General features: G+C 39.6%; 1 protein-coding gene across 2 annotated transcripts; it reads left to right on the forward strand.

Moving 5' to 3' along the window:
• Positions 1-26,979, forward strand: LOC140167892 (uncharacterized). Of its 2 annotated transcripts, XM_072191178.1 has the most exons (11): positions 8-566; positions 9,156-9,583; positions 11,293-11,415; positions 12,183-12,341; positions 13,431-13,610; positions 14,742-14,851; positions 16,529-16,743; positions 19,984-20,204; positions 22,075-22,160; positions 23,072-23,423; positions 25,891-26,979. In XM_072191178.1, exons 2-11 carry the CDS (start codon positions 9,197-9,199, stop codon positions 26,074-26,076), a joined length of 2,019 nt encoding a protein of 672 aa, XP_072047279.1. In that variant the 5' UTR covers positions 8-566; positions 9,156-9,196; the 3' UTR covers positions 26,077-26,979. The 2 variants fall into 2 exon arrangements, with proteins under 2 accessions (XP_072047280.1, XP_072047279.1); XM_072191179.1 differs by lacking the exons at positions 23,072-23,423; positions 25,891-26,979 and adding an exon at positions 22,844-23,039 and having other exon boundaries at positions 1-566.

Below are 26,979 nucleotides of genomic sequence, written 5' to 3' on the forward strand. Positions count from 1 at the left end.
TTACTTTCTTTCCGTCATTTTAACCCGCTAATCATGGTATCACCACCGCCCCGACCTCACTCCCGACCAACCGACGTAGACAGGGCCAGGCGTGCGTGATATCTATGGCGATAATGGCCCTGATTGCTGCTAGCGTTGACGCTGACACTAACTGCTATCCTGACTTCAGCCGGCCAATTATAGCTTTCCAAATCGCTCATTTCCGCGACGGATGAGGTTGTTCCAGGGTAGTTAAGTTTGTTCAGGCCATTTCGTGATACTTTCAACCAGGAAGGTTGAGTAGTCAAAAGCCGGCGTCGTGACGCGTCACTTTCATGCACTAAAAACGGAGACTGAATTGGGAAATATTTTGGATTATTTTTTGATTTGAATAGTCAGTTTTACCTTTGTTGTTGGGAATAACATTAATATGAATATGGAAATATCATAAAAAGTCAGTTTGGAATTCTGCGGAGCTTTATACTAAAACACAACGGAGCATACAGTTTGACGTCAAAGCGAAACTGACTTATTATTGTCATCGAGAAAAAAGACGTATCATCACGCGTGCTGCGGAACTTAGCAAGGTATGTTTGACTTAGGTGCTGTATTATAGCCTAACAGAGTCACATGTATTTATACACATAATAGACCAATTAATATGACACTTTTGAAAGCTTTTTAAGTTATCTTTATGAATGAAAGTCGACGTTCACAATTGGTTCGACGAATGTCGACACTCGACAGTCATGCTTTGCGCGTCGTCGTCGACACAAGGGCGTGACGAAACGAAATTAAAAGTTTCGTACAGTATACACGGAGAGCATTTTCGCATATAGACCTACAGTAAACTTCCAATCGTAAGAATTCTAATCGTATAAAATATATTTAATCATATGCTATTGATTAGGCCTGTGTGAATAAATTGAAATGATTGTAGAAACACAGATTGGCACGATTTTACCAAAAGAGCTTGGCACCTGGGGCTTTGGCACTGTAGACACGTCTTGGAAGAAACTTTGAGGCGCACCAAGGAAACATGACCGTTTCTATTACGAGTACGACCATGACGACAATAGTACAGGCCTACATCATCCGAGTTTCATATCAATTCAATTAATAATGGTGTTATCGGTCATTTGTTTTGTATGTTTGTTTGTTTGTTTGTTTGTCATATTCGTCCCATCAGCGTCGACGATGAGGGTCACTTTTTGATATCGGTTTCTCTCCTGTGGTGCTGCGATACCATTTTAAGTTTTACAGAAAATGTTGAATTTTCGGCAGGGTATAAAAATGTTTAATAACATTCATAAAACATTTTAGAAAACCTGATTCATTACATCTAACAGACGTTTCCACAAAATATTTTACAATAACTTTTTAAAAACGTATTCATGATTTTTATATAACCCGACATTTAAATATTATTATAACATTTTGGATACAATTTTGTGTTTGCTGGGTTTATTGTTCTTGGCAGTAATGTGAATTCAATTCCATATGATGCGGCGGCAACCTGGTGATAATCAAAAGCCCGGATGACCTAATCGCATAACGTATTATGCGTTAATTATGTAGTTATAATTATTTTAAGTCATAATTGCGTAGAAAGCGTTCACGTTCTGTCATGTATCGAGGCCTACCAAAATGGGACAAAATGATTATTTAAAATCGACACACTTGTAATGCATACTCATGCTTGCTGTTTCATTTGTTCATTTTGCAAAGTTGTCAATATTTTCATGAAATGAAATTTAAGGTCAGCAACTATTTTAAATTGTTGCGATTCGGTAGTTCGCAGCATCTTGTGAATGGTAGTGAACTTAGACAATACTTGCATCAATCATTTCATAGCGAGTGTGTAGAAGAATTCAAATATCACAGATATACTTTTGTAGGTCCTGTGGTTCTTGAGTTATGTTGTAAAGAGGGCTGAAACAACAACACTTTTGTAAAACGTACATAACTCATTAACAACAATAACTCAAGCAAGTTTTTAAAGTATATGATTTGCAGAATGAATTTTTGCAAAACACCAACCTCGTGTACCCTTAATCTAATACGGAAGACCATAACGGATGCACTATCGGGTCAGCTGCATACACTGTGTACGTTGCAGCGGAATCTTTTTTTTTTTTTTTTGGCGTACTGAGTCCGGAATTTCCCCCAAAAATAGAAATCGCTTGCATGTAAAAAAAGTAGACTGTAGGCCTACTCCCCTAAAAGTAGACATTTGTAGGCTATTTTGAAAAGTTGAACAAGTGGTTCCTTGTTAATTTAACTCTTTTAATTGGGACCTTCTCTTGACATTTTTATTACACTGAAAAGTGGACTTGTTTTTCGGAATTACAGTGGTTCTTTTTTTTTGGGGGGGGGCGTCGTTTTTTAAGTGTTAGGGCCTATATCATGGTCCTAAATCCGACAGTAGTTTACGGTCAGAACGAGTTTTCGGACTGACGGGGGTTCGGATTGACGATGTTTCGGACTGACGAGGTGTCCCCATAGGATTTAGGGCTCGTGTTACCATATGGTTACGGTTCTGGGTTCAAAAAAGAGTGAATTGTGTTTTTTTAACTTTAAAACCACTCAAAAAGAGCGATAAATTCTTTTTTGAGTGATTTATAAGTAAGCTAAGTCACTCTTTTGGGGAGTGAGTTTTTCACTCTTTTTACATTTAGATGTGTAAACACTATATATTGCTCTAATGCTGACCATAACCCTAACACCAATCCTATAACCTAATAATTATGCTCTAAACCCTAACTTTTAAGCTAATCGTTTTCGGACTAATGCCCCCCCCCCACACACACACTGTATCCAAGCTTGTAAAGACCTTATAGGCATACCCAATGCGGAATGCATTTTTTCCTCCGTATCGAACTCAGTCAAGCTTGAGATGCTCGAAACTTTCGATCTTAAACACATAATGAAATATTTTCACTAATTTAATTTCACTCAATTCTTTTAAAATGGGAGGAAAAAATAAATTGGTAAATTTCTCCAAGAAAGCTGCAACTTTGTGACATAGGCCTACTTATTTTTATAGCAATAACATGATAGCCTGACTTTTGGTTTCAAGCTATCAGGGGCGTGGCCGGCCCGCCAATCGCCCAAAAAGTCCACTTCGCGAGTTTGCGAGCGTTGCAGGTGAAAAAACCCCAGGGTTTTAACGCTTTTTCGGTTAAAAAAAAGGTTTTGCCCACTTGAGAGCGTAGCGTGCGAAAAACTTGGCCTTTATACATTCTTGGTCAAAGAAAGTCCAAAATTGTGAGAAAAGGTCCACTTTAGGGGAAAATAGTCCACTTTTGCAAAATACCCCCCCCCCCCCAATAAATCCTGGCTACGTCCCTGCAAGCCATTGTGTCGATAAGCGTAAGTGAAAGTGCGGAAACAGGATATTATGCATGCAGGAATACGGTGTTGTACATGTCCGCCATTTCTATTACTTGTTTTGCTACGATTAATTATAGTTTCGGTGCATGTCTTTATTATTCATTGCCTCGTCACATCACGTCTAATAATTCAAACTTCCGCCTTTCGTTTTTGGCTATAATAGCTCAGTGCTAAATATGATATAAATATACGTGCGAGAAACGACGCTGCGGTCCGAGGGTGGGGCGAATAATGAATATGCCTGGGCTATATCCCTCACTCACTAAAAATATAAGTGACACGGAAATGCAGGGCCACCTTGTAAACTTCCTTTTCTTTTATATGATAAGATGCCAAATAATTCGTAATTTGTCATGATAAGCTTTTAGGGCCGGTTTCTTGAAGCATGGTTAGTGGTCAGGCCTCCTAAGCCATCAGGCTTAAGACCAATAGTAGGCCTAATACCAGTGCTTACAATTTCACACCGTACATCACCTAGAAAGATAATCAATAAAATGGATCCACTTGGCACCTGATGGCTTAAATAAGCCTGAGGACTAACCAAGCTTCGAGAAATCGGACCTTAAAGACTCACTGGGCAGTGCATGGCATTCTGTCTAATGGACCTTCTTGGACATTTTGACCCATTCACTGATCCCAGCGAAAGTGTCAAAAACTGCAAATTGTAAATAAATTGACTTTTGTTTTTGCCCGACTTTTTTACCGTTGGAAAGTGGCTTTTTCGTTTAGTAGATTTAGTGAGTAAAATCACTTCAATGGTTTAAAATTGAAAGCGTGAGTGAATATCCCGGGGTGAATATCAGAGGATGATTTAAGCACTACCCAACAAGTCTTGCGGTTAGCATAGCTGTGTAAGTGAACATGACACCACTGCCCGCCCACTGCATAGACGCCTGGGGGGGCACTCAACTTTGGAGGTGACGCGTATGTAGGGCTGTTAAGACCCCTTTTTCAGCATCGCTGTCACCCAAAGACCCCATATTTTTGACGAACACATGCTCGCTCCGCGCTCTGTCACCCGAAGACCCCCTATTTTTCCATTTGATCTGTCACCCAAAGACCCTTACAAGTTCAATTTGAACAGCAACTTTCATTTATCACTGATTTTGTTACTTATTTTGAAAAATAAAGAAATTTGAAGCCATTTAGAACTAGAAATTCGATTTTCGAGGTTTTTGTGGCGCTGTTTTGGTTCTAACCCAAATATTCCATTTAAAAAAAGGTCATGTTCTCACCCAATGACCCCATATTTTTTACATTTTGCTCTCACCTAATGCCAAAAATCATGCTCTCACCTAATGACCCCATATTTTTTACATGTTGCTCTCACCGAATGCCCCTTAGTGCGAAAGCGCCAGCCCTACACCTATATCCATTTCAAATTGAAGTGCACCCCGGGCATAGACGTGCATGGTTAAATTTGAATTTGGACAGATAAAAACACCTTCAAAAAGCTGGTCGATTTCACATTTTATGTTATCTACAAAAGGTGTGAATTATCCTTTATGCATAAATCACTTTAGATCTGAAATCGACCAAGTATTAAATAATGACACACACACAATAATCTAAAACAACATCTTTTGCACAGAATTCAATGGGATTTGAAAAGTAAAGTGGCAGTTGAAACTCTAGTGATAACACTTTTACAGTGCATGATGGGGCTTCATTAAATCATCCTCTGGGCGAATATTAAGTGAGTGTTGAAAAATGGGCGATTCAGCAAGTGACGATTGATGAGCGTATGATTGAATGAGTAAGTGAGTGACTGAATAAACTTGTGTGGATTGACTCTGCTCAGCTGAGAGTGAAAAATGAGTAGTAAGCTGGCTCAGTTAAGAGTGATGGCTGAGTTACTCAGTTGAGAGAGTGATATAAGTCGATTCAGTGAGTGATGGGTAAGTTGACTCAATTGTAGGCCTACTTAAGAATGATGACTAAATTGACTCAGTTGAAAGTGAATGAGTTGATGATATGCTGATAGTAGAGAGCAATGGGTGAGTTGACTCAATTGAGAAATGGGTGAGTTGACTCAATTGAAGAAGTGGGTAATGAGTGAGTTGACTCAGATGAGAGAGTAGGCCTAAGTGATGAGCAAATTGACTCAGCTGAGTGAGTGATTGATTGGCAAGTTGACTTAGCTGAAAGATTAATGGACGAGTTGACTCACTTAAGAGACAGCGATGGGTGCATTGACGCAGTTAACAGACTAAGTGATGGGTGAGTTGACTCAACTGAGAAAATGGGTGATAATGGGTGAGTTGACTTAGTTGAAAATGAATGAGTAAACTCAGTTAAGAGAGTGATGGGTGAGTTGTGAGAGTGAGTGATGAGTGAATTGACTTAAAAGATGAGTGGTGGATGAGTTGACTCAATTGAAAGAGTGAATTGACTCAGTTGAGAAAGTGAGTAATGGGTGAATTGACTCAGTTGAGAGGCTGAGTGATGGGTGGGTTGACTCAGTTGAGACAAAGTGGGTGACGGATGAGTTAAAATGAATGAGTAGACTCAGTTGAGAGAGTGATGTGTGACTTGTGAGAGTGATGGGTGAATTGACTCAGTTGAGAGACAGTGATGGGTGCATTGACTTAGTTAAGAGACTGAGTGATGGGTGAGTTGACTCAGTTGAGACATAGTGGGTGATGGATGAGTTAAAATGAATGAGTACACTCAGTTGAGAGAGTGATGTGTGACTTGTGAGAGTGATGGGTGAATTGACTCAGTTGAGACAAAGTGGGTGATAGATGAGTTAAAATGAATGAGTAGACTCAGTTGAGAGAGTGATGTGTGACTTGTGAGAGTGACGGGTGAGTTGACTCATTTGAAAGTCAAGTCATCCACTGGATCACTTGACTCAATATTGAAAGACAGTGAGAGAGAGTGATGGGTGAATTGACTCAGTTGAGAGACAGTGAGGCGTGAATTAACTCAAGGGGTGAGTTGACTCAGCTGAGATTGAGTGATGAATGAGTTGAGTCAGTTGAGAGTGAGTCATGGGTGAATTGACTCAAGGGGTGAGTTGACTCAGCTGAGATTGAGTGATGGATGAGTTGAGTCAGTTGAGAGAGTGAGTAATGGGTGAATTGACTCAGATGAGAGACAGTGAGGCGTGAATTAACTCAAGGGGTGAGTTGACTCAGCTGAGATTGAGTGATGGATGAGTTGAGTCAGTTGAGAGAGTGAGTGATGGGTGAATTGACTCAGTTGAGAGACAGTGAGGGGTGAATTAACTCAAGGGGTGAGTTGACTTAGCTGAGATTGAGTGATGAATGAGTTGAGACAGTTGAGAGAGTGATGGGTGAATTGACTCAGTTGAGAGACAGTGAGGCGTGAATTAACTCAAGGGGTGAGTTGACTCAGCTGAGATTGAGTGATGGATGAGTTGAGTCAGTTGAGAGAGTGAGTAATGGGTGAATTGACTCAGATGAGAGACAACGAGGCGTGAATTAACTCAAGGGGTGAGTTGACTCAGCTGAGATTGAGTGATGGATGAGTTGAGTCAGTTGAGAGAGTGAGTAATGGGTGAATTGACTCAGATGAGAGACAGTGAGGCGTGAATTAACTCAAAGGGTGAGTTGACTCAGCTGAGATTGAGTGATGGATGAGTTGAGTCAGTTGAGAGAGTGAGTAATGGGTGAATTGACTCAGATGAGAGACAGTGAGGCGTGAATTAACTCAAGGGGTGAGTTGACTCAGCTGAGATTGAGTGATGAATGAGTTGAGACAGTTGAGAGAGTGAGTGATGGGTGAATTGACTCAGATGAGAGACAGTGAGGCGTGAATTGACTCAAGGGGTGAGTTGACTCAGCTGAGATTGAGTGATGGATGAGTTGAGTCAGTTGAGAGAGTGAGTGATGGGTGAATTGACTCAGTTGAGAGACAGTGAGGGGTGAATTAACTCAAGGGGTGAGTTGACTTAGCTGAGATTGAGTGATGAATGAGTTGAGACAGTTGAGAGAGTGAGTGATGGGTGAATTGACTCAGTTGAGAGACAGTGAGGTGTGAATTAACTCAAAGGGTGAGTTGACTCAGCTGAGATTGAGTGATGGATGAGTTGAGTCAGTTGAGAGAGTGAGTAATGGGTGAATTGACTCAGTTGAGAGACAGTGAGGGGTGAATTAACTCAAGGGGTGAGTTGACTCAGCTGAGATTGAGTGATGGATGAGTTGAGTCAGTTGAGAGAGTGAGTAATGGGTGAATTGACTCAGATGAGAGACAGTGAGGCGTGAATTAACTCAAAGGGTGAGTTGACTCAGCTGAGATTGAGTGATGAATGAGTTGAGACAGTTGAGAGAGTGAGTGATGGGTGAATTGACTCAGTTGAGAGACAGTGAGGTGTGAATTAACTCAAGGGGTGAGTTGACTTAGCTGAGATTGAGTGATGAATGAGTTGAGTCAGTTGAGAGAGTGAGTAATGGGTGAATTGACTCAGTTGAGAGACAGTGAGGGGTGAATTAACTCAAGGGGTGAGTTGACTCAGCTGAGATTGAGTGATGGATGAGTTGAGTCAGTTGAGAGAGTGAGTAATGGGTGAATTGACTCAGATGAGAGACAGTGAGGCGTGAATTAACTCAAAGGGTGAGTTGACTCAGCTGAGATTGAGTGATGAATGAGTTGAGACAGTTGAGAGAGTGAGTGATGGGTGAATTGACTCAGTTGAGAGACAGTGAGGTGTGAATTAACTCAAGGGGTGAGTTGACTCAGCTGAGATTGAGTGATGAATGAGTTGAGTCAGTTGAGAGAGTGAGTAATGGGTGAATTGACTCAGTTGAGAGACAGTGAGGCGTGAATTAACTCAAGGGGTGAGTTGACTCAGCTGAGATTGAGTGATGGATGAGTTGAGAGAGTGAGTGATGGGTGAATTGACTCAGATGAGAGACAGTGAGGCGTGAATTAACTCAAGGGGTGAGTTGACTCAGCTGATATTGAGTGATGAATGAGTTGAGACAGTTGAGAGAGTGAGTGATGGGTGAATTGACTCAGTTGAGAGACAGTGAGGCGTGAATTAACTCAAGGGGTGAGTTGACTCAGCTGAGATTGAGTGATGAATGAGTTGAGTCAGTTGAGAGAGTGAGTAATAGGTGAATTGACTCAGTTGAGAGACAGTGAGGCGTGAATTAACTCAAGGTGTGAGTTAACTCAGCTGAGATTGAGTGATGAATGAGTTGAGTCAGTTGAGAGAGAGAGAGAGTGAGTGATGGGTGAATTGACTCAGTTGAGAGACAGTGAGGCGTGAATTAACTCAAGTGGTGAGTTGACTCAGCTGATATTGAGTGATGAATGAGTTGAGACAGTTGAGAGAGTGAGTGATGGGTGAATTGACTTAGTTGAGAGACAGTGAGGCGTGAATTAACTCAAGGGGTGAGTTGACTCAGCTGAGATTGAGTGATGGATGAGTTGAGAGAGTGAGTGATGGGTGAATTGACTCAGATGAGAGACAGTGAGGCGTGAATTAACTCAAGGGGTGAGTTGACTCAGCTGAGATTGAGTGATGAATGAGTTGAGTCAGTTGAGAGAGTGAGTGATGGGTGAATTGACTCAGTTGAGAGACAGTGAGGGGTGAATTGACTCAATTGAGAAAGTGAGTGATGGGTGACTTAACTTAGTTGAGGGAGTGAGTAATGGATGTACAGTTTAGCTAATGTGTTCTGCTATATGCATTAATATTGTTGGTGAGTCCAGAATTTGATTCATATTATATTTTCTACTACTGGATGACTCAAAACATTCATAACCTTATATGCCTGTTATCATACATATCTCTTTCATTTTATTCATTTCAGGAACCATATTAAAGAAGAGCTAGACAACATCATCCCACAAAATGAGCACACTAACTCATGACCCACGACCATCAGTTGCACCCCCTGTGCCAATCAAATCAGAATTCATGGTGCCAGATGACTATATGAACGAAGTACAAGATCTCCCGGAAGACCTCCGAAGACGAAGTAGTGACTCTGGCAGCAGTGAGAAACAGTCCGATAGTGTCCATCGCGCCACCAATGGGTCATCACCAGGAAGCGTTGCTGATAAGACTGAGGAAGAGATGCAGCAGGGAGAAGAAAGATTGGGAAGAGATGGTGTGATGGATAGTGGTACCAATGGTACTGGCCATACTAATGGGAGTACAGGCCCCCAGCAACAGGTGAAGAGACCGGATGATGGGGAGGAGGCTTATGACAGCACAAATTCAAAACCCATAAATATGGTGAGTAGGGATGAATCTTGAGTTGTTATGGATATGGGGTGGGGAGTGGCCGAGTATGTTTGTTTGGAGTCTTTTGGAAGGAGGAGTGGTGCAGTTGAGCACACATCCTGGAGAGTGTGTTGAGGGATACATCCCAGAAGCTATAGGCTAGTGGATGGATGAAGCTTTTACTGGTATGAGTGGGTGAGTACCGTAAAATGGGGTAACTTCGGTCAGCGGGGTAACTTTGGTCGGTCAAATATATGTTTTTAAATGGTCATATTTTCATACAGCAATATTGTTTTTAGTCATATTTGGTGTCAATTTGTTAAGAAATATGTTTGGAAGAAATAATAGTCGCTCATGTGTAATTTCCTTGAAATTTACGAAAAAAGCGGGATTTTTGACCAAAAATCAGCATTTTTTTACATTTTGTTCAGAAAAAATAAAAATCAATATTTGTGAGCAAGGATGTGTGTTTGATTAATTTTGCAAAGTGTCAAATGTCACAAAAAACAACAACTTGCCCTATTCAGCGAAGATCAATTTTTTGATTTTTTTTTTCCTTCATGGAATGTAATACTGTGACCAAAATTGCCCCAAAGGCGGGGTAACTTTGGTCAGGTCATTTTTATCCCCTAGGGCACCCTTACAAAATTATTAAAAAATCTTTTTCAACTCCAAGGTGTAGAAGGGAACCCTAATGTCACAAAAAGAGTTAATTAGAAATATAATTGGTTTTGTTTGGAAGCAGTGGTTTAAAAACTCTGAAAAGTGCCCAAAGTTACCCCATTTTACGGTAGTTGGTTATGAGGTGGAGTAACAAGTGTTGACCATTAAGGCAATGGAAGTTGAGTGAGATGGGCTATTCCATTTCATCTTCCCTATGACATTGCTATCTTGATCCCGGTTGAAATATGGTCAACATGGGAAGTTTTTGCACTTTTCATATTAATTCTAATATTCAGCTGAAACCTCTAGATCAGGCTTCCTCAAATAGATTTGTTGAAGCGCCACATGAAATAAAAAGAAAACTGTAAAGCGCCACTCAATGGCTGCGAAGTCGCCGAGGGGGAGTTAGTTTGAAATTTGAGGTGCAAATGATGCCATTTGGTGCAACATTTTGTACTATTTTAGCCTGTCTTTACAAGGATAACATGGGAATTGCATTGTTTAATGTTGAAATATAGAATATTGGAGATATTCCTGCAAAGTTTGATCAAAGGGTTTGATTTATTTTTAATTTGTATTAAATTTTCTAAATGGCGCCAGGCGCCACTCAGGAAGCCACGCCACATGTATGCCATGCGCCACTATTTATGGACCCATGCTCTAGATAATGCTAAAATTCCAGTGGCTTTTAACACACCCACTTAGGTTCCTAGTAAGAAATTCTATTTTTAGATGAACATGTGGTTGGAATTCCAGAATATTCCTCAAGGGGTGGGGTTCAAATGGAATAGCCTAAGCACATGACCAGCAGTGGCGGCGCCAGGATTTTTTGGGGGGCATGGGGGGGCAAATTGAATTTGGGGGGCAAAATTGGCAATTTTGTGCAAAATTACCGCATAAAATGTGGACATTTACGTGATTTGGGGGTTTAGTCTCAAAAGTGGGGGAGGGGGGCAAACTGGAATCACAGATATTCAAGGGTATCTGTGTTTAAAGGTGTTCATATTTTTGGCTGTGATTTTTGGTAATTATTTGACCCCTATTTTTTCTCTGGACAGGTTCAAGGTGAAGGTGGTAGAAGCACCAGTAGTCGTGATGATGTACCAGATGACAGCAAGTTTTTCCCAGATGACAGTAACAAGTTTTCCCCAGCTGCCCCTGACACACCCGAATGTAATTCGGTAAGTTTGCTTCCATTTGTACATCCAAAGGCATATATTGTATGGGGGGTACCAGGACTACCAAGCCAGGCGGTAGGCAAATTTTTGCAAATTGTACCGGTACAAATGCATGCAAAAATGATTAAATTTTAATGCTACAAATGAATGGGCCAAGATTAGGACAATTGTGGCGTAAAACCGGGCAAAAGGATGATGCATGTTGCAAATTTTGTCCAGTATTTTGAGTCAACTTCCCCACCTTGCCCCGATCAGGTATGCCTCTTCCGTATGCCTTTTCCGAGTGTAATGTACAGCAAGCCATGGGTCATAGCCAGGGGGACGTCAGATGTTGTGTGGGTGAGGAGGGGAGCTATAATTGTAATCATGGTAATTTGTGTCAAACATGTTGAGCTATATGTTGAGCTCAGCTGTGACACTTTTTACTTTAGGCTTTCACTTTATGTCTCTTTGTTTGAACAGCAATTGGACATGTCAGAAGACATGCTAGTTGCAAGCAGTAAACATTTCCAACCTTGCAGAGATTGTGAAGATAATCTTATACACACTCCACCGACACACCCCCTACTAATGCACCACTATGCTTACTGCACCTCATCATTCAGCTCATATCTTCTTGTTTCAGAGGATGTGCTAGTTGCAAGTAATGATGACTTCCAAAGACCATGAAGGTAATCTCACACGCACACCCCCTCCCCCAAATTGGTGATCTGTCCACACCCCACACCCCTTCATTCAGCTCATCATATAATTCTCCCCTTTTTCAACAGCAATCAGAGGACATGCTTGCTGCCAATAATGATTACTTCCAGCCATGTAGAGATCGTGAAGGCAATCTGGTATTAGATGTAGACTGTGGCAGTAATAGTGGGTTCCTGTACATCAATAAACTGTGTCAAGGAAGCAAGGGACAATCTATATATTTCAATGTAAGTATTGGTGAAAACAAGAAAATTAATTTAATGCTCTGCGTGCTAGCCATGCGCTTCAACGGAAAAAGTTCAAGTTTTGAAATATTTTCTCAAAATATCAAGAGCTATCTTAAGAACTACTGAACCAATACTAGCCTTGTTTGTACTCATTTTAATGCATTTTTCATGCTGATTCCAAATATTGTCATGAAAATTTACATTTCTGAAATTTTTGAATTTTAAAATTTTTTTTGAAACATGTCGTCTGCAGTCGACACCCGCGTGAAGAGAGTTAATCATCTGAAAAATGAGAGGCAGTAGAGCTTTCCACTGATCATGCTGATGGCTCATGCCAGCTCAATTTTGACAATCTACCAGGCAGAAATAACTTACAGTGTGCATCTTTTTTTGGTATAAATTCAACCAAATTAATAGTGTAACATTGAAATGTCCTGGTATGGTAATTTTTGGATCTGATCATGTTTGCAGTAAGACCTTACATTCCCTCTACAAAATGTGCCCAGTGTTAGTATACCACCACCCAGTCCCGGGGTACTCAAGTTTGGTTTTGGTAGGACGTGCCGCTGAGATTTTGGAAGAGGACCCATAAATATACCAATTTTTCAAGAAATTTGGACCCATTTATATACCAAAAGTCAAAATTTTCGGCCGAATTTAACCAAAATTGTCTTAGTTTTTACAAATTTTCCCAAAATTTGCGGCACGTCCCCGTATGGTCATTTGTACTGAGTACCCCCCGGGCACCCAGTATACTGAGACTGGACAAAATAGGATACACTTTTGTAATGTTCTTGCGCTTATCTATGCTTTAAACTCTCTCCACACCGGTGTCAACTGTGGACAAGCTCCAAAATTTTCTTTTGAAATGTGCACATTTCAGATTTGTAAATTTGCATGACCATGTGGAATAACTACGAAAAATACATTACAATGAGTACAAACAAGCCTAGTATTGGTTCAGTAGTTTTTGAGATAGCTCTTGATATTTTGAGAAAATATCTCAAAACTCTGTATGATAAAGCCTATCCAACATGCAAAGTACATGATTCCAAAGCCTTTCTAAAATGTCTTCTATTTACCTAACAGGGAAAATGGTTCACACCCAATGAGTTCCAATACATCAGTGGACGGGAGACAGCTAAGGACTGGAAGAGGAGTATCAGACACAGGGGTAAATCACTTAAGATACTCATGAGTAGAGGATTGCTGAGTGTGCATACATCAGCCGCTAGTGAATGCAGCAACTGCAAGATGAACATGGCTATGGTGAGTTTATAGTAGCCCATGGGAGGGGGAGGGATGGGGAGGGGTAGGGGACAGGAAGGGGAGGGACATGTTATGATATGGCTATGGAGGGAAGGAAGTAAATCACTAAAGATACTCATGAGTAGAGGAAATATGCTGAGTGTACATACATCAGCCGCTAGTGAGTGCAGCAACTGTAAGATGAACATGGCTATGGTGAGTTTATAGTGGCTCATGGGAGGGGAGGGATGGGTAGGCAGGGCGGATTTAGGGGGCGCAGCCGGGCGCGCGCCCTCTATTTTTGACTAGCAAAGGGCGCGGTAACTTACAAATACAAAATTGTAAGAAATTTAAAAAAAGGGAACAAATTCGGCCATGAACAGCAAACAATGGGCCAAAACCGTTGAGTTTTCGAGGGGGTAACCCCCTTTAACACATTTTTTTCGTCGTCGACCAAAAGGCGCCCCCTTTATCAAAAATTCCTGGATCCGACCCTGGTAGGGGTTGGGTAGGGGAGGGACATGTTATGATATGGCTATGGAGGGGAAGGAAGTAAATCACTAAAGATATTCATATGAGATGGTGGTTGCTGAGTGTACATAGATCAGCCTAGTGGTGAGTTTATAGTAGCCCAAGGGTGAGGGGAGTGGGAGGGGCATGATTAGCTATAGGGTTAGGGTTACCATTATAAGGTTAGTGTTAGGTATAGGGTTTGGCTCAGGGTTAGGGTCAGAGTTAGGATTAGGGTCAGTGTTATGTTTAGGTTTAGGATTAGGGCTTAGGTTATAGGACTAATGACCCTTTGGACTAATGGGTTGTATCCGTTAAAATGGTCCACTCTTTGTGACAGGTGATTTACTCTGGAATATAACATATATCTACTTTGGGCCTTAGAGCCAAAACCATCTATGTCCACAATTACATAATGCATGGTCACTTAAACAGTTAGCTAGATGCAAGTTAACATGCATTGCATATCCATCCATAATCATCCATTTGTTGCCAAAATGAGTAACATGTAATTGTGGACTTAGACGGTTCTGGCTCTAAACCCCAGATATTAAGTGAAAAAGTGGAAAAGCAGTGACATCACTCCCAAACTTCAAGTGAACCAACCAATAGTCAATAACTTTGTTTCCTTTTTGCTTTCAGAGTCGTGTGAGGTATTCAGAGAAGAAATCTATATCAAATAATAGGTTATTAACAGTTCCTAGCAGTACAACTATGTCCACAGTGTTAGACAAATCACATAGACGATCTGTGTAAGTGTAATAGAAGACATTTGGGGCTAAAATGGTCTGAAATTTAAATTTTTAAAAGTACCAGTAAAATCAGAACAAAATATGCTAAATTTCAATATTGCTGACTTTGGTCTGATTGGATCATGTAACAAATGGTTTACAAGTTCAAAGGTCAGCAACTGTCTGTAACGCACCAGGATCTTTATCAGCAACTGTCTGTAACGCACAATGATCTTTATCAGCAACTGTCTGTAACGCACAATGATCTTTATCAGCAACTGTCTGTAACGCACAATGATCTTTATCAGCAACTGTCTGTAACGCACCAGGATCTTTATCAGCAACTGTCTGTAACGCACAATGATCTTTATCAGCAACTGTCTGTAACGCACAATGATCTTTATCAGCAACTGTCTGTAACGCACAATGATCTTTATCAGCAACTGTCTGTAACGCACAATGATCTTTATCAGCAACTGTCTGTAACGCACAATGATCTTTATCAGCAACTGTCTGTAACGCACAATGATCTTTATCAGCAACTGTCTGTAACGCACAATGATCTTTATCAGCAACTGTCTGTAACGCACAATGATCTTTATCAGCAACTGTCTGTAACGCACAACCCAGCAAACACAAAAACGTTTTAAAAACGTTTTTAATAAGTTATATTTTGGCTTTTGGTTTACATAAAAACGTTTTAATAACATTAAAATGTCGGGTTATATAAAGGTCATGAAAACGTTTTAAAACGTTTTGTATGAAAACACACTACAGCAATATTTTTAAAAGGTTTTCAAAAATGTTATTGTAAACTATTTTTGCAAACATTTTATGCCAAATATTTTGTCAACACTTAAATAACATTATGTTAAAATATTTGAACCCAGCAAACACAGAAATGTTCTTAAAATGTTTTTTTCAAAACATTTTAATAACATTTAAATGTCGAGTTATATAAAGGTCATGAAAACGTTTTAAAAGCGTTATTTCAAATATTTTGGGCAAACATTTTTATAAAATATTTTTTCAACTCCCCAAAATAACATTCTGTTTAGAATGTTTTGTATCAAGTTTTCAAAAATGTTTTGGAATGTTATTAAAACGTTTTTATACCCTTTATATAACCCGACATTTAAACGTTTTCTGTAAAACATTTTTGTTTGCTGAGCAGTAGATTATCACAAAATGATTTTTAATGTTATGAAAACGTTTTATACCCTTAATATACCCTTTATATAACCCGACATTTTAACGTTTTCTGACAACCTTTTATATCCTTTTGCGAATGATGTCGAAAACGTTTTGTGTTTGCTGGGAATGATCTTTATCAGCAACTGTCTGTAACGCACAATGATCTTTATCAGCAACTGTCTGTAACGCACAATGATCTTTATCAGCAACTGTCTGTAACGCACAATGATCTTTATATGCAATTGCGCTGTATAAATCTGTTTTTAACCTTCTCCAAGCAGGTATTGACTGCAGATGAAAAGGTTCCAAATTTTTGTTACAAATTCAAAAATTTCAGAATTGCACATTACCATATTTGGAATCAACATGCAAAATGCATACAAATGAGTACAAACAAGCCTAGTATTGGTTCAGTGGTTCTTAAAATAGCTCTTGATATTTTGAGAAAATATTATATAAAAGCATGCAGAACATTAATGTTTTGTTTTGTTTGCTCTATTACAGAGAGACGGATTCAGGTTCACTCAATCATATCATCAGCCAACTTCATCAAACCAACGGCTTTGCAAGTGACTCATCTAGAAAGCGTGTTCTCTTACTTGAAATGGGCGGTGATAACAAGCGCCCTCGCAGTGCATCATCGATGGAAGATGACATCTATGAAGAGCAGCAGAGAAGAATATTTGAGGCAGCGAACTCGCCTGAACCACAAATGATCGGTAAGAAAAGCAAGTGCTTCTTTTATCAGTCAAGAATAATAGGTAAATTTTCATGGGAAAATTTTCTGGACACGTGACCAATGCGTATCAATGTGAATGTAACCTCGAGCCTGATCTCTGACCCCCGGCGGGCCGGCGGTGACCTCGCTATTCAAGTCTTAGTAATTTTGAATTGGAATAGTATTTTTGACCGCAATATTGATAGAAATTTGTGCATTGCAAATTTATTAAATATTATGTTCTCTTAATTTCTTCACAATATCATCAAAACGTAATTTCAAAAATATCTATCTACGGAAAAAAATATTTATCTACGGAAACTCTTACCATAATATTATTAACTTGCGACAAGTAACTTATTTTTTCATCAAAGAAGGAATTCTTCCTATTCAAATACATTGGAAGAACACCCACTGTGCTCGGGGTCACATTCCATAATGCTAATATGTCTGCGCCCATGGGTGTCACCAGGGGCGGCGCCAGGGTATTTTGATAGGGGGGGCAAAACAATTTTGGAAAATGTTTATGCAGCGCGAAAGCGTTGCCCGTCGCGCTAGCTAGAAATTTTTCAAAATGAAAGCACAAATGAAGCCATTTGATGCACCATTTTCACCCTTTTTAGGGTTATTTAATTATTTTCCAACCGCATGTTTTTATGGATTTCAATCACCGTGCCCGACTTTCAGCCCGCTGGTATTAGGCATGGACCTACTTAATTTGGCAACAAAATAAGTTCATGGTACAAATGTGCACGAAGTGAAATATGGTGGAAACGTGAAATAAAATCGCGCGAAGCGGGAAAAAATTTGGCACTTTTTAGGCCAAAATGACCAAATATGAGGTTACTTTGGTCAGAAACCCACATACAGGCGTCAACATTGGGGAATGATTGTATGGACCACCTACCCTATCAAAATATTGGGGGATTTAGGTTTATACCCCACACCCGGTCGGACGCCTCTGGTCGCAAGCGTGGTGTATGTTAAGTCAGGTACATTGTATATGACATTTTAATAAATTGCACGATATAATGATATGAATGGGGGTCTTGAGGTTGGAAATATTTCAAGTTGAAAGCCGCAATCAAGAGCATAGGCGGGAGGTAGTCGCCCCCTATGATCACTAAAAGCGGAAAAGGTCCACCGTTTGCGAGCGTCATAGCGAGGAAAAAAACAGTTTTTATGCTTTTTCAGTCAGAAAAGGGACAAAATTTGCCCATTCGCGAGTGTAGCGAGCGAAAGTAGTTGGGAGAAGGCAAAAGAGACCATGTGACTTTTATGGGGGGAAATTTGCCAAAAATGGGCCCAAAATATTAAAACCAACAACTTTAAAACCGCGTAGGTCAGCATTCCACAAGGGGCAAGATGTCCGAAGGGGGAGTTTCCTCCTTCTAACCATGGCCAGGGAGGGGAATTGCTCCTTTTCTTCTTCTCCCTCCTCTCTTTTTCTCCCCTCCCTTTTCTCTCTCCTTCTTCTCTTTCTCTTTTTCCTTCGTTTTACCTCTTTTTTGAAAATCATAGGGGGGGCAATTGCCCCCCTTGCCCCCCCTGTGGCGCCGCCCCTGGGTGTCACGTGTCCAGAAAATTTTCCCGTGAAAATTTACCTATTAATTCTGACTGTTTATGTTTAAACCTATATATGTTATAGCCCCAAAGGGTATACACATGCCTATTCAAAAATTCAATAAACAAAACAAAAATCAACCTGAAAATGGAGCATCACAAATAGGTCAAACTATACTTTTTCTGAATACTTTACGCCCAGAGGAATTCACTGGAGGGGCTTTCCATAATAATAAATAAATTTTGGATTTATAAAGCGACTTTCTCCAGATCGCTGTAATTTCGCTGCAATGGTGAATCATCACAATCAGATCGCACCAACTAGGTTGCTGCGAGCAGCGCACACCTATCCGCATTTAGATTGTAACATCCACCAATTATCTGTGCAGCTCCCCAAATTCCATTGGGTGAAGGAAGTTTTGATAACTAAACAACTAATCACCGATTTTTGCGATACAGGAGGAAACCGGAGATCCCGAAGAAAACCTGCGAGAGCGTAGTATGGAATCGGGATAAACCAAGTGCACATGAGTCCTTGGGCGCGCCGGGCTTGAACCTGTGACCTCAGTGGTGCAAAGTGAGGGAATTACCTCTGCGCCAACTCGCCCTCCCATGCTAAGTCTGTATCCAGCAGTGTCTCTTTAAAATGAGAATTTGCCCCTTTTTTTATTCTTAGAATTGACCTAAAACACCTCTCTGATCTTTTGGTGTATCTTTATGATTCAACCGTTTCTAGATCCCTTTTGGGTTGGTGGGTCCTCAGGTACTATGTATCAGTAAAGTGAACTGAGGTGAATTCAGGGAAGAATTACCATCAATTAATTTGAATCATTATGTGTTTACACTATCAGTAAATTGAAGTTCAATTCAGGAAAATTGAAACAAAGTTGATTCAACAAACAAACATGTATGAAAAATAATATCGACTGATTGGATAGGGACAAATTCAATTGGACTTGATGGGCTATTCCAGTTGAAATCCATACACCCTCTATAGATTTCAAATGGAGTCACCCATTCTGGTAACCTATTTGAAATTCACACTCCCGGTGTGGGAAGATTAAAGTAATTTCTTCCATATGGAATGTATAGACCACTTGACATCACTGTTTATCAACAATTATTTCATATTTAACTATGTATATTTTTCCTCATGTACATGTACTACTATAAATATTATTTAAGTTGTATTTTAATTTGTAAATGTACGGCTCTTGCAGGGCCCCCAGGAAGATCAGTGTTTTCATTGATGGGATTACCCTGCTTAAAGAAAGTATAAATAAAATAAATAAATAAAGGCAAAGGACTCGTCTATCGATATGCTTGAACGAGCCGCTACACTGTTCAATGGCTTTCTTGTACAATATGAAATGTGGCGGGCAATTTAAAATACACATGCCCTGAGCAAACTACGATGAGTATGCACACTGCAGGGCAAAGAACAAATGGAAATTGCCATAATTCACACGCATACTGCTGGGCAAATGACCAAGTGGTTTATAGGTTTCAACTGGAATAGCTTTGTCCCTGGAATTTTGTTGTGTAACATCAAAACTATCAAATTTAGCAAACACTGTCATCCAAACATGCAATCAGGTCCCAGATAAATGATCCAATCACCATAAAATTTTATATGATAAATTACAACAATTTTTTCATTGTGTACTTCTATGGACAGAAAATATGAGGAGATCTCTCAATATCAGTACCGGAGATAGCGGACCGTCTTCCCCAGCTAGTCTCAGTCCTCCTTCCCTGGAAGACCAAGTCAACGGAGTCACATCTGATGACAGGGACTTTATTCTCAGGTCGCCGCAATCTTTGACAAAACATCAGAATAAATCATCACGGAAACAAAACTCACCGCAGCATATAGATTTAACTAATTCAGAAAGAGAGGTAAGCTTGTAACACATTTTATTTGACCCAATTTGCACACCACTTAGGTCAAGTCATTAAGGTTATTAATTATTTTAAACTGTTGTGATTTGGTAGTTCACAGCATCTTACGAATGGTAGTGAGCTTTGGCAAAAACTGCAAAATCTGTAGAAGAATTAAAATATCACAGATATACTTTTATAGGTCAGGTGCTGCGGTTCTTTAGTTACGTTGTAAAGAGGGCTGAAACAACAACACTTTTGTAAAACGTATATAACTCATTAACAACAATAAATGAAGCAAGTGTGCAAAGTATACGATTTGTAGAATGAACTTTTGCAAAACATCAAGGTGTTATTTTTCAATAATATATTGATCTAGATAATGAAAATCGATTTTAGGTTGCTTGACCAACAATTAAGCTACTTGCAGTTCGCCATTATGCACTATGTGCGGGAGCCTCGAACTGGCAGCATACATGAATGGGAATTGAACTAGTCATAACGTTCTGTGTAAGGTTACATAATTCTTCCTTTCATGTATGCTGCCAGTTCGAGGCTCTCCCGCACATAGTGCATAATGGCGAACTGCAAGTAGCTCTAATACCTCGCCTACCTTTAATGAGGATTCTTATTCAGTGGGAGCGGTCTAGTTCGTAGATACGTAATCTGATTGGACAAATGCATGCTTCCGGGTGTTGTCTATCAGGCTGTCATCAAAAGTATTAATATAACAAGTAACACAGCCAGTGGTACATCAATGCCAGGGCATCAATGGACCCAGCCTGCCAATTTTGGTTTAGCATTTGAATCGGTCATTCTTTCAAAACTCTCTAAATTTTTCTGAAAAACGCTCAATTTTGTCCCACTGTAGCCAATTTTTTTTTTTTTTTAATTTGGGGAAAATTTCTAAGAACTTCGGCAATTTGAGTTCAATTTGGCCAAAAATATTAAACTTTTGGTATAGCGACGAGTCCAAATATTTTGGAATTGGTATGGATGGGTCGACTCTCAAATTCTCAGTGACACATCCCCCTACCCTAAACCAAACTTGAATGATGTTAGTAACTTGAAAATAACCTCCTTTGGGTGTGGTTGGATTATCATGCAACACTAAATATATTTTACCCTTCCCAGAATCCTTTGCAACATGATATGACATCTCATTACATCAAATGACACTCCCATTACTTTGCACAGGTTCCCTTTGTTTTCATTTTGAGAATAGACTTGCTAAACATGGGTCGATAGTCAAGAAATCAACATATTTTGCAAGATTTGGATGTGTTCAGCTCATTGAGGTACATTTCGTCACTATCGACCGGGGCACTTCAATTTGAAATGGATATAGGTGTAGGGCAGGCACTTTCGCACTAAGGGGCATTCGGTGAGAGCAAAATGTAAAAAATATGGGGTCATTGGGTGAGAACATGACCTTTTTAAATGGAATTATTGGGTGAGAACCGAAACAGCGCCACAAAAACCTCGAAAATGGCTTAAATTTCTTTGTTTTTTCAAAATAAGTAACAAAATCAGTTACTGTTCAAATTGACCTTGTAAGGGTCTTTGGGTGACAGATGAAATGAAAAAAATAGGGGTAAAAAAAAAAAAAAAAATAGGGGGTCTTCGGGTGACAGCGATGCTGAAAAAGGAACAGCCCACATAAGCGTCACCTCCAAAGTCGGAGTGCCCCCCCGGATCGACTCATGTTGCACTAGATAGCAAATCAGTACAGAAATTGAAATGGGAGAAATGCATTATGGGAAGTGTAAGTTATCTTCTCTGATGTAACATGTTATAGCAATCACAATGATATAACACTAGCTGTACATTACACTTATTTCATATCAGATCATAACAGTGTCGTCCGTTTCCTTCCTGTCCTATACAGGCCAATAGAAGTCCACATGTACTGTTTGGTTCTGGTTCAACAACAGGAAGTAACAGCTACCACAAGCAGTCTGTCATGAGACCAAGGTATGTATTACTGATACTCACTGAGTGGTAGAAAAAGGAAATAAACCTAAAATAGAAATCATTTTCACCTTTACTTTCCTGGAAGAAATGTTTAATTTACCATTAGGCAAAAAAAAAAATTGTTTGCTTGGCCTCCACCGACAGACCCAAAATTGGCCAAAATCAGGGTCGTTTTTTTAGTTTTTGGTTCATAATTTTAATGATTTATTACTTTTTCTGTGTCAAAATTTCAGTTCAAAGCTAAATTTGGCCAACAACATTTTTCTTAAGAACAAAATCATTACTGTAAACTCATTATAACATTTATAACTATCCATTCATGCATCAATGTTTATAATAAACTTGGCGCCTTATGCCTGTAGGTATGCAGTCATTCTAATTGAATCAATTTCTATGGTGTATCTTGCATGCGTATTGAAGGTCTGAGGTGAAGCATTGATATATCTTTCCACATGAACAATGTTCATCGACTACAGGCCTATACAGTAGTGAGTCATTAAAAAAAATTTCTGACCGACCCCAAAAATCCCACTGGAGGGCAAGCAAACATTTTTTTCTTCTTGGTCTTACATTGAAACATGTTGAAATATGCAGATGATGCCTACTTACACCAGACACTCAATATGTATGCATGGCATTATTTTATCATAAATCCTATATTCTGATTACATCCCATATTGCAGATATCATTCCCAAGCCTACAATTTATCCAGGAATTCCACCAGTAACCCTATATTCTTATTACATCCCATATTGCAGATATCATTCCCAAGCCTACAATTTATCCAGGAATTCCACCAGTAACCCTATATTCTTATTACATCCCATATTGCAGATATCATTCCCAAGTCTACAATTTATCCAGGAATTCCACCAGTAATCCTATATTCTTATTACATCCCATATTGCAGATATCATTCCCAAGCCTACAATTTATCCAGGAATTCCACCAGTAACATCACACCAAACGATACCTCAAGAAGAACCCAATCCCTAATCACTCCATCAACCAAAACACCCATGATTGAACTAACACGACCCGACCTAGCACCTAATAGTAACGGCAGTGGCACTAGTCTATCAGAGCGGTCAAGGGCTAGCGGTGTCACCAGTACAAGTCAGGTGGCCGATGATGGGCCAGTGACATCACGGCGGTTATCGGGTGGGGATGCAGTTTTTGTTCCCTCAGATATGAGTTCATGGACAGTGGATGATGTGGTGCAATTTGTGCAATCTTTAAAAGGATGTGAAGAATATGCTCAGGTAAGAACTCTATCAATCACCCTGCTAGCCAGGGTGCGAACTATTTTACCGTAGTTAACATTTGAATAGGGAGCCCGTTTAAGCAACTGTATACGTGGTGTCCCGCCTATTAGGGTTAGGGTTAGGTTTAGGGTTAGGTTTAGGGTTAGGTTTAGGGTTAGGGTTAGGTTTAGGGTTAGGGTTATGGTTAGGGTTCAATATTGATCGGAGATAGGGCCTATATACGTATTAACTAGTAATATAGTATATCGTGTATATACGCTTTATTCCGTAATCAACAAGTATGATAGAAAGACGGCTTTCTGGCAGAACTACTCGTAGCATAGTGGTATAGCGTCTGACTATGGATCGATAGGTTGTTGGTTGAACCCGGTCAATCCTTGGTAGAATTTTAAATATAATATAGTTCGTTTCTTTTTGTTAAGTAAGAAGAAATACTTAGTAATAATGGCATGTGGAATCTAGCCTCATAATACATGTAATACTATACATTATGTATTATAAGTTTCTCCTATTCAAATGTTAACTACGGAAAAAAAATTCGCAGCCAGGGTGTTATCTAGCTACATGTCATTTTGGATGGGAAGTTTGCTCCTGGGACAGGCAAAATTAATGGCTGTTACATAATATGCAAAATTCTAAAATTAGGTTATATAGCAATAGCAAATTGAACAAGGTGAATCCATATACAGTGCAGAGGTCTGGTTTATGGTTTCAAGTAGGCCTGGCATTTTCGGGTAATTTTGTACCCGGGTACCCGCCGCATTTTTCGGGCGGGTAACCGGGTACCCGAAGTGTTTAATTTTTTCGGTTTTGTAGTGTCCCTGGACCTAGACCTAAATGCAGGATCATTCATGGTTGACCTAAAAAAAAAAATTTCAAGATATTTTTATTTTTAATATGAAAATCGATACTTTTGTATTCATGTCATACTCTATTAATGATTTCAAAATGCATTCAAATTCAATGCATTTTGAAATCATTAATAGACTATGACATGAATACAAATTCGGTACCCGGGAGGGTATTTCCTACCCGGTAATGTAATCTCGGCGGGTACCCGTTTACCGCCTTAAAAATGCCAGCCTTAGTTTCAAGGTCAAATTTTGGACAGGCAGTTTGGCAAAACAATGACAGCCACTTGTTAAATTCTGGTTAACCTTGCTGCTAGCCTGTATTCTATGCATATTTGATTAGACTGAAATCTAGGAGTGTAAAGACACATTTTGTTTGTCACTCAAGACTCCCAGCAGGAGTCCTGCATTATGCAATGGTCAATTCCATTTCAAAGCCATACACCCCTTATGGAAGACATGACCTTTTCCCACACAGGGAGTTAAGATTTCAAATGGAGTCCCCCTCCCATTCAGGTAAACCCACTTGAATTTCACACTCCTTCTGTGGATAATTAGTTACGGTCATGTCTTCTATAGGGTGTACAGATTTCAACTGGAATAGCCCCATGAAATTCTAATGAGCTGATGGGCAGAGGATAGCCAAATACACTAAGCCAAAAAAGAAACAGTAACCAAACAGTTGTCCAACTGACACAACAGCAAAATGCACTGACATGCAACACATTCCCGGACCACATTCACAGCGCAACAGATTTCTTTGGCTGGTTCCAATTATTCGCCTGTACATGAACAAAAATTACACACAGGATTACTTCAATACTCTACTCTAAACACATGTCAGTAACCAAGCAGTTGTCCAACTGACACAACAGTAAAATGCACTGACACGGAACAGCTTCGGGATCACATTCACAGGCTTAATAATTGGAACCCAGCCAAAGAAATCTGTTGCGCCGTGAATGTGGTCCAGGAAGGTGTTGCATGTCAGTGCATTTTGCTGTTGTGTCAGTTGGACAACTGCATAGTTAGTGACATGTGTTTAGAGTAGAGTATTGAGGCAATCCTGTGTGTAATTTTGGTTAATTTTGATAGACAGGATTTTAAGATATGACCTTGTGAAAAATTAGTTTCTTTTTTGGCTTAGTGTAGTAGAAAATTCTATACAAATGTAGAAGGGAAAGCAACAAAGAACGTTTGAGAGAAGTAGTGGATGAGAGAGGAGAGGAGAGGCCCAAAGAAAGAAGTCATGAGAGGAGGGATCAAGACAGAATTTAGAGAGAAATAAGTGAAACTGAGATTATTGGGAAGTGGGCTTTATGTTATTATAGATTATAAGGCGCCAGAAACAAATTAGTTCGATCTTTGGATCGACCGTCGATGCTGCTTCGATGCATGTTATTAATGAACTATCAACTAATTAATCAGAATTAACGATAAATTTGTATTGGACAATATCACTACAGGCACAAATTACTATTTTATCACAATTAACAATAGTAAATTAATTGATTTCATAAATAATAAGGATCGACCAAGCATCGATGGTCGATCGAAAGATTGAACTAATTTGTTTCTATTGCCTAAATGTATCATTTTTTTCATCCACACAGTTATTCCGTGAGCAAGCCATTGATGGTGAGATCCTACCAGTATTAACAGAAGATCATCTCCTACAGACAATGGGAATGAAGCTAGGACCAGCACTCAAGATTAGACTACATATAGCTAAAAGACTTGGGTTTACACTCAATGGTCAGTACTGCAGTCTTAAAACACCATATGAAGATGTTCACTGACCATCGACAAGATTGGTGACCATTGGCCAGGATTGGTGACCATTGCAAAGGGTTGATGACAATGGTCAGTACTGCAGTCTTAAAACACCCTATGAAGACATTCACTGACCATCAGCTAGACTGATTCTCAATGGTCAGTACTGCAGTCTATAAACATCCTATGAAGACATTTACTGACCATCGGCTAGATTGCCTCTAATTGGTCAGTTCTGCCATCTTTAAAGCAGTATTAAGAGATCATCTACCTTCACCAGAACATAAGGAATGATCCTATGACCCGAGAGACCAGCGAACTTACAGCGCTTTGAATCCTCTGAAAAATGCGCTATATAAAATCCGAATTTTTTAAATTTTTTATCAAGGCCCAAAGAAAAAATGCCATGAAGAAATCTACTGGCCATTGCAGACCATGTGAATGATCTTCAAGTGAATAATGTCATTCATACTTTATCTTATCTCATATTGGGTTATTGAAGTTGAAATCCACACACCCCTTATAAAAGACATGACCTTAATCTCCCACACAGGGGGTGCTGATTACAAATGGGAGATTTAGGTCATGTCTTCCATAGGGGGTGTATGGATTTCAATTGGAATAACCAATTTTGGAGCAGACAACACTGAATGGGTGACTCTATTTGAAATCTACACTCCCTGTGTGGGAGATTAATGCCATGTCTTCAATAGGGGGTGTATGTATTTCAACAGGAATAACCCATTGTGTTATCATGTGGTTGTCTTATAGTTTATAACCATTTTTGGTTTTCTCAATTTGCCAAAAGACATTTTCATCCTAGATGCAATTTATCCAGAATACCATTAGCTTTCATTTTATTGCATACATTGGGCCAAAAAAAAATTGTTTGTTTGTCCACGTCCGACCGACCGTGTACCCTGGTCCCG

This window comes from Amphiura filiformis, chromosome 13 (assembly GCF_039555335.1).
Source record: "Amphiura filiformis chromosome 13, Afil_fr2py, whole genome shotgun sequence".
Taxonomy (NCBI): domain Eukaryota; kingdom Metazoa; phylum Echinodermata; class Ophiuroidea; order Amphilepidida; family Amphiuridae; genus Amphiura; species Amphiura filiformis.